The sequence below is a fragment of the Lynx canadensis genome, chromosome D4 (genome assembly GCF_007474595.2).
Source record: "Lynx canadensis isolate LIC74 chromosome D4, mLynCan4.pri.v2, whole genome shotgun sequence".
Classification (NCBI taxonomy): domain Eukaryota; kingdom Metazoa; phylum Chordata; class Mammalia; order Carnivora; family Felidae; genus Lynx; species Lynx canadensis.
Window position 1 is genome coordinate 50,439,428 of NC_044315.2, and position 15,636 is coordinate 50,455,063.

General features: G+C 42.1%; 1 protein-coding gene across 1 annotated transcript in view; it reads right to left on the reverse strand.

Moving 5' to 3' along the window:
- MOB3B (MOB kinase activator 3B) overlaps nucleotides 1-15,636 on the reverse strand; it is a 203,882-nt gene that overhangs the window by 120,315 nt on the left and 67,931 nt on the right. Inside the window, 2 exon segments of the mRNA XM_032595612.1 lie at nucleotides 99-258; nucleotides 260-721. Coding sequence (XP_032451503.1) covers nucleotides 99-258; nucleotides 260-517 — 418 coding nt within the window. The 5' untranslated portion in view covers nucleotides 518-721.

The window sequence follows — 15,636 nt, forward strand, 5'->3', positions numbered from 1 at the left end:
ACCCAGCATTCAAGGACAGACCTAGAAGAAGCCCCTGCAAACTTTCTGAGCTTGGGTGGGATGCACCAAAATAAGCAAGAAGCTGGTCATGGACTTACCCACGCATGTTGGAAATATGTCCTCATTGTTGATCTGGACCTCGATCCAATCCATAAGGAGGTTCATGTACTGGGGAGCTGGCAGGGCAGTTGGCTTCTTGTACTTGAGGTCATCCTGCCAGCGATACTCATATTTGGGGCCCCCTGACATCACAGGGCAGGGTCTGCTCGGTACAGAACTCACAGATGGTGCCATAGATGAGGTTGATCCTATTGAAGAAGTCCACCACGTGCACCGCCACCCAGTCGTTCTGGTCCTCCCCACTGGGCAGCTGCACGGCCGCCTTCAGGTCCACGCCTGAGTTGAGGGACGCCTGAGCCCGTTTGTGGAGCTCAAACCTCTGTGTGCCGGGTTCAAATTTCCTCTTGGGCCGAAAGGTCTTGTCTTTGTTGAACACCTGCTTCAAGGCTATGGACATGGTCTTTTCCTTCTCTTCTTTTCTTTTGCAGGAAGCAAAAAGGCACCTGGAACTTTTCAGTGAGAGGTCACAACCCAGCAGGGTTTTCCACTGCCAGCCCTCTGGCCCCAGTCTTGCGGTCTGCAGCTTTTAATCGCTTTAAACGGCCCCTTCCATCTTCCTCTTGAATAGTTTCCAAGAGAACCTCATGTTTCTTCCTAAAGGCTGAAGAGAAAAGGGTCTTACTAGTACACAGTTTGCATTTAAGAAATGACAAACGCTTAGATCTGATTTCCACCTTGCTCTGGCAGTACCTACTTCCATCCAAGTATAAGGATGTTGAGGGTACGCCAAACCCCCAAGGATCTGTGATGATGATTCAAACCACGCAAATAACTCTTTTTCTTCATGGCCTTGGTCAAATCTCTGGCAACTCCTCCCTGTGTGGTCATTGGTTAATGAACTCTCCAAGGTGTCAACATGAACATGTTAGTCAGTGCCCCATCCCCATGCCATATATGCTCCTTTTTACAGCATCTGTCCTACTCCCCACTGCCTTTATTGAGGAAGCATAGAATCACTACCCCATCCTCCTAAATACAGCTGATTGGATCAGGGGTGGCTATCATTCCAAACTGGCTAATGTCTCTCTTGGGAATCTGGGATCAGAACCCAGCCTTTGTTAGGCATTGTCCCTGAGAAACAATGAAAACTGGGCCTGGTTGAGCCCTATTTGGACCACATGCAGTGCAGTTAAGAAAGCTGGTCTGCAGAGAGGGGAGGGAGGAGAGAAGATTGAGGAAGGAAGGAGAATGGGGGGGGGAGAGGAATAAAAGGAGAGGAAAGGAAAAGTCATTGACACAAAGAGAAACAGAGAGCACAGCACAAGTGGCTACAGGGAAAGGAAGACAAGAGAAAAAGAGAAACAGTGAGAAGGAGAGTGGCTTCTTGAGTTCCTGATAAGCTTCTAGGAATTGGTTCTAGTTGTTTTTGAAGCCTAGCTATGATTCCAGCTCTTGAGATCCACACGTTTACCCTGAATTTGCCGAATAAATCCCTCATTTTACTTCAACTAACTTGAGTAGGTTTTGTCTGTTTTCAAGAATCCTCAACTATGACAGCATTTATCACTCCTCTAACTTCATCCTTTACATCTTTGGTATCACACCTTAGAGTTCTGAGGCAGAGATGTACAATAAAACTTTCTGTGATAATGCAAATGTTCTATATCTTTGTTGTCTAATATGGTACTCACCAGCCATATGTGGCTATGGAGCACTTGAAAAGTGGCTAGTGTGACTGAGGCACTGAACTTTTCATTTATTGAATATTAATGAATTGAAATTCAAATAGTCACATGCAGCTAGTGGCTATCATTTTGGAAAATGCAGCTTTGGTTTTCAGTGCTCTCTTCCCTATCTCATTTGACCCTTACAAAATTTTGGTGTGGTTTATAGTAGATGTGTAGTAATTATTATACCTGGGTCTCTAAGAGATAAAATTACTTGCCTAACAACATAGCTAGTACAGGCAAAGGTAGGATTAAAATCCAGTTTCCTGACTCCTAGCAAATGCTCTGTCCACATAGCCTCCTATTCTAAAAAGTGATGCCCTTCAACCTGTCTCTCCTGCTTGTTCATGAAACCTCTATACCCAGACTCTCCATCCACATATTCCCCAAAGACCACAAGTATAGACTGGCTGGAGGTAAAGATGGTGTCCTGTGGCTTGGAAACAGAAGAGATAAATGATCCACTCAGGGGTCAAGCCCTAGCAAAATGGGCCAACAGCCTGTGCCAGATTCAGAAGAGCCCATCATGGAATCTGTGCAAATGAACTTGGAGCATGATCTCACCGAACTGCACTTTCCCTACTTAGATGGGTTTTGCTATTCCACACTCAAGCATGGCTTGGTGATGCAATCAACCTAAAGTTATTCAGGCAAAAACATAAAAACAAAAACACCTGAGACACTCGGTATTCCCTCTCACACACTGCTCTTTGCGCAGAACTGCTGATCATTCAGATGATGCCTCCTCTGGCCACTCTCTGCAGCCTCTGTCTGCTCACTTCCTCCCTCTCAATCTCACCCTCTTCCAATTAGGTTTTCACTGAAATGACACTTGGGCGGGCGTTTTTGTTTTTGTTTTTCTCGTCCTCCTCACATGGAGCTGAGCACAACCTCCCCACCCCAAACAAAGATAGTCATGTTCAAAGGCAGGTCCCGTGGCATTCTCTGCCTGAGACTGTCTGTGAAATGACACGCCTTGGGTGCTTCAAAATATCACCACGAAGGATATCACCACACAAACTCTGCAACCCTAGGGATAGGAGGGAGCAATCTTTCTCCCTGGAAAAAGAATACCTCCCAAAGGCTGCTCTACCTGGAAAGAGGTGTGAGAAAACTGAGGGCACTAAAAGTGCTTTTCCAGAATAAAAATATGAGCTGGAAGTTGGGAAGATGGAGAAAGGATGGTGCGGTTGGTTTTTTTTTTTTCCTCTTTTAAAATAGACAATAGTTCCTCTGTATCACAAATGCTTAGTTGCTGACAAAAAAGCAGCAATCATCCATCAGCCGCCTCCTCGTGTCTCCAGCAAGTAAGAACTTGCTGTTCTGCTGTTCTGACGATGAGGATGCTGTCAGTTACCATGGACCTCAGAACAGTCTTCTTGCATCACCTTACACGACCCTCAGTATCACTTGTTTGGCTGTTTCCCTGGGGCCTGGAGTATCTGCTTGCATGGACACCAATGGGAAACCTTCCTGAATATGCTGCAGTCTCCTGTGCATGCCATCAAAAGAGCCTCCATTCTGATGAGAGTGTGTGAATGAGACAGAATAATCACAGCAAATCCTTGTCACAAAACCCTGCAGTATGGCTGATACTCACAAATACTTCAGTAAATATTAAAATCTCATGAAGTTTGGAGATTTTTCTTCCAGAGATACTTATATAATGAACTTCAAGACATCAGTCTCTTGAACCACATGGGTATTTATTCAGACCTTCAACCAGCTTTAAAGTCACTCTTTCTTTTTGCCTCAATGTAAAAGGCTGACTGAAGGGGAAAACAATCATCTTTGGAGGATTATGTCTCAACCAAGTCCCTTAATGTGCCACTACTGGCCACCATTTATTAAACTCTACTATGTACCAGATCCTTTACATGTATATCAACATTTTATTTTTATTTTTTAATGTTATTTTATTTTTGAGAGAGAGAGAGAGAGAGAGAGAGAGCACATGCATGAGTCGGGGGAGGGGCAGAGAGAGAGAATCCCAAGCAGGCTCTGCGTTGGTCAAGCACAGACCCCGGTGTGGGGCTTGAAACCATGAACCACGAGCTCATGACCTGAGTGGAAGTCAAGAGCCAGAGGCTCAAGGGACCGAGCCACCCAGGTGCCCCAATTATTAACATTTTAATCCCCACTATAGTCTTACATGGTGGATGTTTTTATGACCATTTAAGAGAAAAAGAAATTGAGGCTCAGCTAGATGAAGTAATTTGGCAAAAATCACAAAATTAGTAGAAAGTAAGGCTAAATTTTGAACCAGAACTCCCCAGCACTAAAACATAGATGATTTTTTTTCTCACTAAAACTGTTTTGAAATCTCACGAACACTTTTATGTTTTCAAAGCTCCTTCACATGTAGATTTCAAAGCTCCTCACAACAAGACTATAAAGAAAGCTAGAACAGATGGTATTTTTATCTCTATTTTACAGATAAGGAAACAGAAACTCTGATCTCCTCCAGTCCTCATTCCAAATGCATTAAACATTCTGCCATGCTCAAACATTACGATGTCTCTTTTGCTCAAACTTTTTCATCTAGAATGAAGCTCCCTGGAAATGCAAAGAGCTGATAGGCAAGTCCCCATGTTTAATGACACTGGCCATCCAGGATGGGCAATAACAATTTCATCATTTAACTGAATGGATGAACAAACAGGCATCTGTGTCTTTATTTGAGTGTCAAATGCTATATTGTGGAAGATACCCAGAAGTTGAAATGAAAAAGGGAACAGTAAATCCACCTGGACTTACTTTCCAACCCCAAGCCCCATCAGGAACCCTGCCCATAATTTATACAGTGGGCTTATTAAATGGTTGGAGCAGTGTTTCTCAAATGTTAAGGTGGGATCGTGTTAAAATGCAGGTTCAGATCCAGTAGGTCTGGGTGATGCCTAAGCATCTGCATTTCTAACAAACTCCCTGGTGATGCTAACTCTACAGCCCACAGATTACACCTTAGGTCACTATGAGAGCTTGCTAGAAATGCAGGCGCTCAGGTCTCACCCCAGACCTGGTATATCTAATGTGCACTTTAACAAAATCTCAGAAGTATGTAATTTGAGGAGCACTGGGTAGGAGGGCTGCCTGATAGCCTGGTAAAGGGACAACTAAATATACTTCCATTTGTTGTTTTGTGGACAGTTTGCTTCATAAACATAGTCTTCAGGGTGTGTGTGTATGCGTGTGTTTGTAGCTGTGTGTGTGGTGTGTGTGTGTGTGTGTGTAAGAAGAAATGAGGAGAAACTCACTGTTTGAATACAAATGCCTGATGGTGACAATGACCAGGTCTATTGTTCTGGATTGATTGGAGAGCACAGTGCCCAGAACCCAGAAGGTTCCCAGTAAATAACTTTCCATAAATGCCAGATGGAATGGGGCTGCTGCTAATGGCGCTGCAGCCTCACGCAGAAATCTTCTTTGGCTAAAGAAAATGTAACACTAGCAACAACACAGTTGTTATTCTCTGTCCTGTCCAGTCTCCAGAAAGGAAAGAATAAGTCATAAGTTTTGCCCCTCTGGGTAGAACTATAACTAAAATTTTATGTTAATGAATAGTGTCTACTACAATGCTGGTTCTCAATAAATATCTGAAGCCACCGCTCATTCAATCAATGGACATTTATGAAAGACCTTGTATGTGCCAGACTCAAAGCTAGGCACCAAGGACCCAGAGCTGATGAAAACACTGGTGTCTGCCTTTGAAAAGTCCACAATTTGCTGTCTAGTTTGAGGTTAGTTTATCAGCTTTTGCTTTTTAAGCTACAAAGTGAAATGCATCAACGTGGATAGTGATGTGACTTCTTCACAGGATTATTCCAGTTAGGAATGCAAAGGGTACTGAAGAGTGAGGTCTCATGGAAAGAGAAAAATGGAAACCCAAATAACAGCATAAAATTGACAGGAGCTCGCATGTGTTCTCCATATTTTCTGCTTAATAGATCAATTATAGCAATAAAACATGTGCACTATAAAAATATGCACAGAGAATTCGGCCAGCCTGCAAGGGAATGTTGACAAGGTAACTAAGCAACACTGGCAAGGAAAGTTCTTATTTTTCTTTTCCTCTTGATGTCTTCTGCCTTATTAGTTGAAAATTCAAAGTGTCCTTGCCAGGAATGAGGAAGAAATGAAGCAATTCTCCCATTCACTCTGGAGAGATCCATCTTTCTAGGTGTGACCACCTCTAAAGAGATGTTGGTAGTACAGAAGGGTGGGCAGGATAGAAAGGAGAGAAACCAAAGCTGGTATTAGTTCGGGGGAAAGAAGTTCACTATCTCATCTACAGGATGGAGGACTTCCTGGCAGGACCAGCCAGCAGGGCGATTCACCATAGGAAGGTAAGGGAAATGCCCCAGAAGTGCCCCACATGGAAGGAGGTTTCATGTCATTTTCAGTGCTGGGGGTCCCAGGAGCTTGGATGGTGCCTGGCACATAGACAACTTCAACTGAATATTTGCTGAATGAACAAAGAGGTGACAGTAATGAAAAACCCTTTGCATCAAAGTGAAATCATGGAAGTAAAAACAAATTGAACCTCCTGCACTGTAGTTTTTTGGGGACTCCACCTCTATCTGTAAGCTCAGTGTCAACTCACTGAGGTCTGACATTACCAGCTGCTGGGCCGCTCTGAAGCATCCTCTCTGAAAGATAAAGACATCTGTCCAACTTCTCTCATCAAATGGACTGCTCTTCTCCCATGTGTACCTAAAAATTCCAGCTCTCCAGAATTGAAGAATGACTAGCTTGATCTCTCATCTTTCCACCATTTTTCTCTTTATGACTGGATAGTACATGGAACTCTTTATGACACCCCAGAAACTGAATAAAAGTAGTTAAGGTTTTTACTTTAAAGGAGTGTGTGAATGAAATGAATATCATCTGACCCTTCCTAGGCTCCAATAATAGACACGCCTAAAAATGTGATTCCATCAACCTTTTTGTACCATTTTATTTCTGCCTACTCAGTAAGTGCTGTCTTTGCTCACAAGGCAACCCAAAATCAGAGAGATTCCTGTCTGAGAAGCAGCTCTGTTGTTGTTTTCTTCCCCCAACTAATATACCTCCTCAACTTCAAGCCACCATATCATTGCATTTTAGATTAGTTGGGAGAAACACACTTGCCTCATTTTAATCTTCAAAGACATGCATGATTTCCGAGTTTCCAAATGGCCATGCTATTTCTGAACCATATGAAGTCAGTATAAGCAGGTACAGCCCTATGGAAGTCTGTCACACGACCTTCCCTGTCATTTCTGACATTTCCTCCTCTTCAACATCAACATTTAAGTTACCCTCTTACTGGTTCAGTCACTTATTTATTCAGTCACCAGCACAGACATTCTACCATTAGAAATGGGAGTAAATTTTCTGAAGAGGAAAACATCAATGCAACCTTGTGCACCACAATGACAGCAACAGCAGTGATCGATCAATGTATGGGTGGCTACAGCAGAGACCTGTAATGGTTCACCATTCACTCATAGACATAGTGACGTCACCATTCAGAAGAGGATGCTTGGTGGGGAGAAAAAGCGAAAAGGGTAGAAGGATAAAAGTGGGTAGGATTTATTTGGTGTGGTTTAATTCATGACATTTTAGGTTCTGCTGAAGAAAAGACAGACTTAAAAAAAAAATGTTTTCTTAAAGGGAATAACATTCTCCTAAATATAGGCCTTCTGGAGCCCAGGAGAGATTGGCTCAGATTCCCAGTAATGAGGAGATGGCAAATCTTTGATCCAACCTTGGACAGAACGGATTCAATCCTGAGGCAGTTAAAAAAAAAAAATAGTGAAGGTAAAATTATAGAAGATAATGCTCAGTTGACCCATTAAGTATTTATGAAAGACATCCTAATTATTTTATTAATTTTTAAAGGGGAGAAAAACTTCTCCAACTCAGTAACCACTTGTGGTGTTATTTCCAGATCTTTGCACTGGCTAAAAATATTTCTAGTTAAAAAAAAATCGACATAGGATTTGAGGGACCCAATATCTAAGGCATGTAAAAAATAAGGAAACGGAGGATAGGAGGGAATGACAGCTACTATAATAGCTGAAATTTAAAAATTAAGGCAGTTTTTTTTTCATTTTTAAATTTAATTTTTAACATATAGTATACTAAATTACATTTTCAGATTTTTATTCAGATTTTTTTTAACTCATTTTGTGCCAGTTTCAGAAAGTTGTGTCCTTTAAGTAAGTTTTCCATTTCATCTGTTTGTTGAATTTATTGACATGAAGTTTCATAATATTCCCTTATTATTCTTTAAATGTCTACAAGACTTGCAATGATAACCTTATTTTGATTTCAAATATTGTTAATTTGTATTCTGCTTCTGCTATGGACTGAATGTGTGCCCCAAAAATTCATATGTAAAACTCTGACCCCCCAATGTGATGGTATTAGGAGGTGGGGCCTTTGGGAGGTAATTAGGTTTAGATGAGATCATGGGGGTGGAGCACAATGGTGGAATTAGTACCTTTATATGAGAGGAAGAAACAACAGTGCTTACTCTCTCCGCTGTGTGAGGACACAGCGAAAAGGCAGCCATCTGCAAACCAGGAAGAGCGCTCTTACCAGAACCTAACCATGCTGCAATGGACTTCCAGCTTCCAGAACTGTGGGAAACAAATTTCTGTTGTTTAACTCAAAAAAGAAAAAAATTAAGGCAAGTAAAAAATAGATTTTGCTTGTTAAAGCTGGTGTGATGTCACTCAGAACCCCTATCAGATACTGGGATAAAGGTCATTGTCAATTACCATTTCCTTCTTTCTCTTGAGACAGGGTATGACAATTCATTCTTGGAAAGTCTTGCTTTAAAGGAAAAATGTACAAATTCAAGGAAGTTGGTTCCTGTAACTGTCAACAGACTTATTTACTCTTAGCCACGCTAAGTGAATTTGAGTCTCAGGATCTGGAAAATTTTTATACCCGGCACTATGGGAACTTATGTATGACATCTGGAACCACTGCAAGAGATCTTTGAAGGGGAGCAGAGAGAACAAAATGGGCTAGAAGACTGTAAATTGGAAAATACAGTTCTAATTTTCAAACAATACTATTTTAGCTTGGGAGATGGGTAAAAGTGAGACCAACTGCAGGCAAGATTTAGAGCAATATAACTCAATAGCTAAGAGCACAGCATCTACAGGTTGCTGATCATTTGAAAGGGCATATGTAAAATGTTTGGAACACAGTAAGCACTGAGTAATCTGGTCTGCGATTACCATCATCATCCTTTGAATCATATTATGATGCTAGTTTTAACAGAAGTCAGATTCTTGAGAGGCCAAACAGCTTCTAAGATAAATCTTAGAATGCTTAAAATTCTATTCGACCTAACTATGTAACAGTGACAATAACTAATATTTATTTGCAATCTATTTTAATTTTTTTAACAGTTCTATGAGTTAGGTATTATTATTATCCGCGTTTTACACTTAGAGACACTTGAGACACAGTGAGATTAAAACTTTGTCTCAGGTCATAGAACTTGTAAGTAGGCAGGCTGACTCCAAAATTCTAACTTTAATTAAGACTGCTTCTCTAGACATTTTGGGTAGTTCACAACAACAACAACAACAACAACAAAATGAAAAACAAACAACAAATAAACAAAACAAAACAGAGGAACTTCTAGGGCAATTTCCTCTAACAGAGGAACTTTCTAGGTTAGGGAAAGGGATGGGAGAAACAAAGACTTAGCCCTATGTACCTGGTCATGAGCCACTACCAAAGCCTTGTATTTCTTGAACCTTTGTGGTTTAGATTCAGAAGAGCTGGATTCTGACTGGCAATGACTCTGACTAGCTATGTCTTTGGACAAGACACCCTTTTTTAGCCTCAGTTTTGCTTTAAAGATAACAGCACTGGGGCGCCTGGGTGGCACAGTCGGTTAAGCGTCCGACTTCAGCCAGGTCACGATCTCGCGGTCCGTGAGTTCGAGCCCCGCGTCAGGCTCTGGGCTGATGGCTCAGAGCCTGGAGCCTGTTTCCGATTCTGTGTCTCCCTCTCTCTCTGCCCCTCCCCCGTTCATGCTCTGTCTCTCTCTGTCCCAAAAATAAATAAACGTTGGGGAAAAAAAAAATTAAAAAAAAAAAAAAGATAACAGCACTTATCTCTCAAGATTACTGTAAAAATTAAGAGATAGTGAAATCACTTCATCAATGGAAAAATCATTATGCAGTATGGGCACAGGGACTAATGACAACGAGAACCACAACTGATGACAGAACATGAAGAAATTTCATGAAGTCAGGGAAAATGATTCCATTCAAATATGTGTTTATGAGTAAGAAACAGGGCAAGGGAATAGGGATGGTGGAGCCCTGCATAAGAGGAAACAAATCAAATGCTTCCTTCTTGCTCAATTTGGATAGACTTCTGATTCTCAGGCAAAAAGAAATAGTAATCTAAGTGATTTGATGATGCATCAATATTCTCCTACATCTATAGCCTGGTTAGCTCAATACTGTAAGATAGCTCCAGTGTTTCTGCATATAATACAATCTAGTGCATTATTAGGACAAATTATATCCGTCCTGCCTTCCCAGTAATCCTTCACTTTTGAGAACTGAGTATTAAAGCTCCTCATTTTAACCTTCAAAATGCTTTACATTTAATACAACACATCAGATTACAACTCAGCTGTGACCTCTGCTAGAGTGATCCTGCTGGAGGATTCAACTGCACCCTCAGAAACTCTCAAGAGAGAAAAGACAACCATCTACCTGTGGGCTTTTCAACTGGCCTTGGTGAAAACAGATGGATATAGAGGATAAGACAGAGATAAAACTGAGACAAATAATTAATGATGCCATCCTCTCTACATGTCTGAACATTCCACAACTGAAAAAGAGGTCTGAAGTAAAATGGAATCAAACAAGTAATTGAAAAGGATATGGGCACATGGAGGACTGTGCCAGACCCTACCTCTACAGTCAGAAAGATAAGGTCAGAAAGATACCCCTCAACTCGTTACCCTCCTCAGTTAAACACTGTCTCTGTGTTCAATTTCTCTTTGAATCAATGAGGCAGGAGTATCAATATGACAGTGTGTTTGGGGCTAAGTGAGAAAATGTACTAAAAGATGGGCAAATGTCAAGTGTCATACTTACTAATCCAGACTTCTGTTAGGTTTCAGGTGGCTTTGTGATCATGCGGGATCCCAACCATAATCTGATCTGTTCTTTGACTTCTTTCTTGTAAGAGCTGAGCATCTGACCCTAAAATATATAAACTCTTGGAAAATTTGGAGCAGAGTTCTGTTCTCCCACTTCTGGATTTTATGAGGAAGAATCTTCCCTAGGTACACAATTGGTCTTTCTCTTTTTACTAACGTCGGCTAGGGGAGGTGGAAGGAGTAATTAATTGGTAAATTTTACCAGTATCAATTGGGCATGCTCAGCTGGCTCATCCAGCTCTTGGGAGCTGCCTGCCTTCAAGGAGTGTGCTATTTGCGGTTTCCCCAACTTTCTGAATGGAGGAAGCCTGCTCTCCTCCAGTGCTGCATGGGAAAATGTGAGTAACTCTGGGGTGTATTAGCAGGCTCATTTGGCTAACAGACCTAGAGATTTGCCTTCCATTCTGGCTTCCGTAAGCTGATATCTGTTTTTGTTGTTGTTGCGTTAACTTCTTCAGAAGCCATGTAGAGAAGAGTGGCATTAGTTTGTATTGGGGGCCATCCTGGAGACCCCAATATTAGGTTGTGCAGCCTGGTTTGCAAAGGTAGCTGGGTTTTGGTAGAGACTCATTGCGACATCAATTCAAGAGAGCCCTATACAAGATACAACTTAAAATTTATCTGCAGGAAGTCTGTGCCTACATACCAGGCACATAGTCTTCTCCAGGGTTTTCTCAGACAAGAGAGATAACCCAGTCACAGGGAGCATCTGTCTCAGTTACTGTTCAGCTGCAGGAATAAAGAGAACGCTCAGGGGACCTGGGTGGCTCAGTTGGTAGAGCATGTGACTCCTTGTCTAGGATCGTGAGTTCAAGTCACACAGCCCATGTTGGGCATAGGGCTTACTTAAAAAAAAAAAAAAAAACACAAATTTTTAAAAAGAAGTCATCTAAAATTCACTTAAAAATAAACTTCCTGGGGTGCCTGGGTGGCTCAGTTGATTAGCATCCAACTCCTGATCTCAGCTCAGGTCATGATCTCCTGGTTCATGGGACTGAGCCTCACATCCGGCTCTGCGTTATCTCTATCTCCTCTCTCCCCCCCTCCCCAGCTCATGTGAATGTGTGTGCACGCACACGCTATCTCTCTCACAATAAATAGGTAAACTTAAAAAAAAAAAAAAGAGTGAGAATGCTCAGAACAGAGTACCCCCTCATCTGTGATGAAGGTTATAAACCTTCCCCAATAGTCAGTGAGCAGCAGACTTTATAGTCCCATGCTGTATGTGGCTACTGTTCAGGAACATATCACCAGTGTTCTCCATGGGTAATCTAGAAACTTCAACCCAGATAAGGCCTCTTCTTTGCCAAACACATTTGGCACAAATTTCTCTCTGAGTTAAATTTAACCTCTGGTATAAAGTAAGGGGAGAAAGGTGGAGAAAGAAGGGGGAAAAAGAAGGAGAGGCCAATTATCATTGTCCTGTGACTTCCGCCTCTTGTACATACCTCTCTCGCACACACACATATCTTCACCTCACACTATACTCCTGAGCTCACATGTCTGGCCCCTCCATCAGTCTGTGAGGGTGGGATCACACCCTAGACTTTACTGCAGTTTGAGTACCTAACACAGGACCCAGCACAAATAAGAAGTCATTAGTTTTGCAGTTGAACTGTGTATCTAAGTGATGGCTAATCAAATACTGCACCCATGAACAGTTGCTTCTCCAGTGGAGAGGGCAATGCTCCCGGAATCAGGATGACATGATCAACGAGCACTGGGTGTTGTATGGAAACCAATTTGACAATAAATTTTATATTAAAAAACAAACAAAAAAAAGAAAGCTTTTCAGAAAACAGAGATACTTAACACAAGGTCAGCAGCAGCCACTGGACACGTGGTTCCCCAGGCCAATCTAAAGAGCTCACAGGTTTCATTTCCAGCATTCACTAAAAAAGTCAGGTCCTTTGGAACTATGTCCAGCCTTAAAAGAATGTTTAAAAATTCATGGTAGATATCTTTGTAAAGATCTTTGCATAGTGTTACAAAAATCTCTACCTGTGTGCTTGTTTAAAAAGTAAGTTTTAAAATATATAGCTCAAAGAAAAATAATGGGGAAGAAAAGAGTCAATCAGCTTGGGTAATTTTTTTTCTAATGGAAGAAGAAAATGTATCCTATTACCTTCTTTGGTGCAAACTCTGCTTCTGTGACTTTGATGTCCATCCCCAGGCCTCTGTTACATCCATCCTTGTCCACTTTGTACCCCTTCACACTGGGTCCTGGCAGCAGGCATTGTGGCCCCTTACCTGTGTCCCCACCATCTTGCAGAGTACCAAGGAATTCACTTTCCTCAAGCATGATCCTGCTACCCACCTGTGTGTATGTTGGGAGGCCTGTAAGCAAGATCATTGCTGATACGATTTTACAGCAGGAAGAACCCTCAAAATCACTTAATTCAACTTTTTTTTTTTTTTTACATTTTATTAGATATTATTTATTATTATTTAGATTATATGTGTGTGTGTTTAATGGCAACCTCTTAATGTATTAAATACAAAACAGAACAGACATGCCTCATATCCAGAAAAGTGAGGTGAGAACCACAGTTAGAACAGTCTAGGGCTAAAAGCAAAGTCTGAACCCTGAGGCCAGTGTTCTTTCCACAAAGCCATGAGTCTCTTCAATGGTTAAGCAAAGCTGACACCTAAGCACCCTTCAAAAGGGCCCCCAAATTATTATATTATTATATTATATATATATATAAATTTATTTATTTATTTATTTATTTATTTATTTATTTATTTATTTATTTATTTATTTATTTAATTTTAATCCCCCGGTGGTGGATTTGGGTGGTTTTTAAGGCTTTTATTTTTTTAAGCAAGACAGGCCATTTCTCCCAATAAAACCTTATGTGGAACCCAATTATAGAAAAATAGATAAAATTCTCTCTTCTGTGGTATAAGCAGGGAGAAGGACACTCACTCTTAGTCTACCCCTCCCAACAGGCACAGAAACCTCCCTGAGGACCTTCAGGTTTGGCTCTATAGAGCAGACAGTGCACCAGGCCGCTAATGGCCACTGCACCTGTCAGTGACTAAATCTCTGCCCTGGCCTTCCTTGGCTGGCCCGCCTGCCATCATCCTTCTTCAGTCTTTAAGGCCTAGACATCTGCCACCACCTCCAGGCAGGCTCTCCTGACCACACTGTTAGGAAGTGACCCTGTCTCCCCTTTGCTACAAAGCTCTGAATATTAACCCTTCCACTGCACCAAAACAGTCTGAATCATTTGTGATTCTCATGCTCTCCTCCCCTTCTGACCCACCTATGGTCAGGGCCCACCCACCCATCGGGAGCCCCTGAGTTTCCATCAAATCAGACTTCAAACACAAGCCGTCACTCAGGTGAAGTTTCAACCCACCTCTTTACCTTCCCTCCTGACCCTTCCCTAATCTGGCTTGGTTTATACTCATTCTTATTAAGTTCATTTGAACCCTTGCTTCTCACAAATATTTATGAGTTCCACTCACTCTGCTTGAGTTCAACACTCTTCCCCAGAACTGCCTCCCGTTTGTTCTTTCTCTCCTCTCGAGCTCTGGGGTCTCTGGTAGAAGGTGAATGGTTGCTGAAGAAAAAAAATACACCCCCTACTCACCCAGAGCCATCTGTCCACTGACTATCAAGTTCCCCCTGGACCTCCTAGGGACCATCATAAATGACAGAAGACCAAAATCACCTGGATGTTTGTTCAAAATGCAGACGCTAAGGTCCTGCCCTCACCTTCAGATGTATGGACTCTGATGCATTCCAACGTTTAAGAACTCCCTAGGACAGGGAGTTTGACACACCAGACCTAGCCTCTCCAGGAGTCCCTGGGCCAAAACTCATTTACTGAGGAGAATGGTCAGGGGAGAAATGTGGCCATCTGGAAAGATGAATGTCCAGCAGTAAAGTGACTGAAAAAGTCCTTAGGAAGAAGGAAGGCTTACCTGAATCACAGTGGAAATAGAGAGGGTGGCCCTTTCCCTGACTGGTCCACCAGCTACACCACCAATGGAAAGCCTGGTCCAGTTAGACCACACACCCTGCCTGTGTCTGTGGGCCCCTCTATTATACAGGCTGGTGGTTAAGTAAATGAGTGTGCGATCAGACAGCCTGGGTTGACTCCCACATCTATCATTTTCAGCACTGTGGACTCCTGAGCTTGTGCAACATCGCTAAACTTCAGTTTCCTCTTCTTTAAAAGGGGATAGAATTAATTCTCTATCACATAGTATTTCTAATAGATTGAAATGCCATTATCCAAATAAAGCATGTGACAGAGCACCAGGCACAAATAGGTCTGTCATAAGCACTGGCTTTTAATTCTTATCATTAACACTGCTTTCTTGAACGCACTCATTCATGTGTGTCCCGTCCCTTCTGGACAGAAAACTCTAGGTTTTCTGCTTTCCTCTCTTAGAAAAACACTCCTAGTGGATTTCACCTGGCAGGCTTGTGATGGTGACAATGAGGCAGTGGGTGGAGAGAGGCTAACAGTGGGTCGGCCACCCTGGAGGTACTCTGCAATCGTCCATGATTAGTGAAAAGGCTGATCCACCTTAGCCATGCCCTGGCTGCCAGGAACAGCAGGCTTTCCCTCATCAGAGCTAATGCTCTGCACCTCCCTCCTGCCACCAGGCAGGGGAGACTTTCTGGAGGGCAGGGGCTTGATTCAG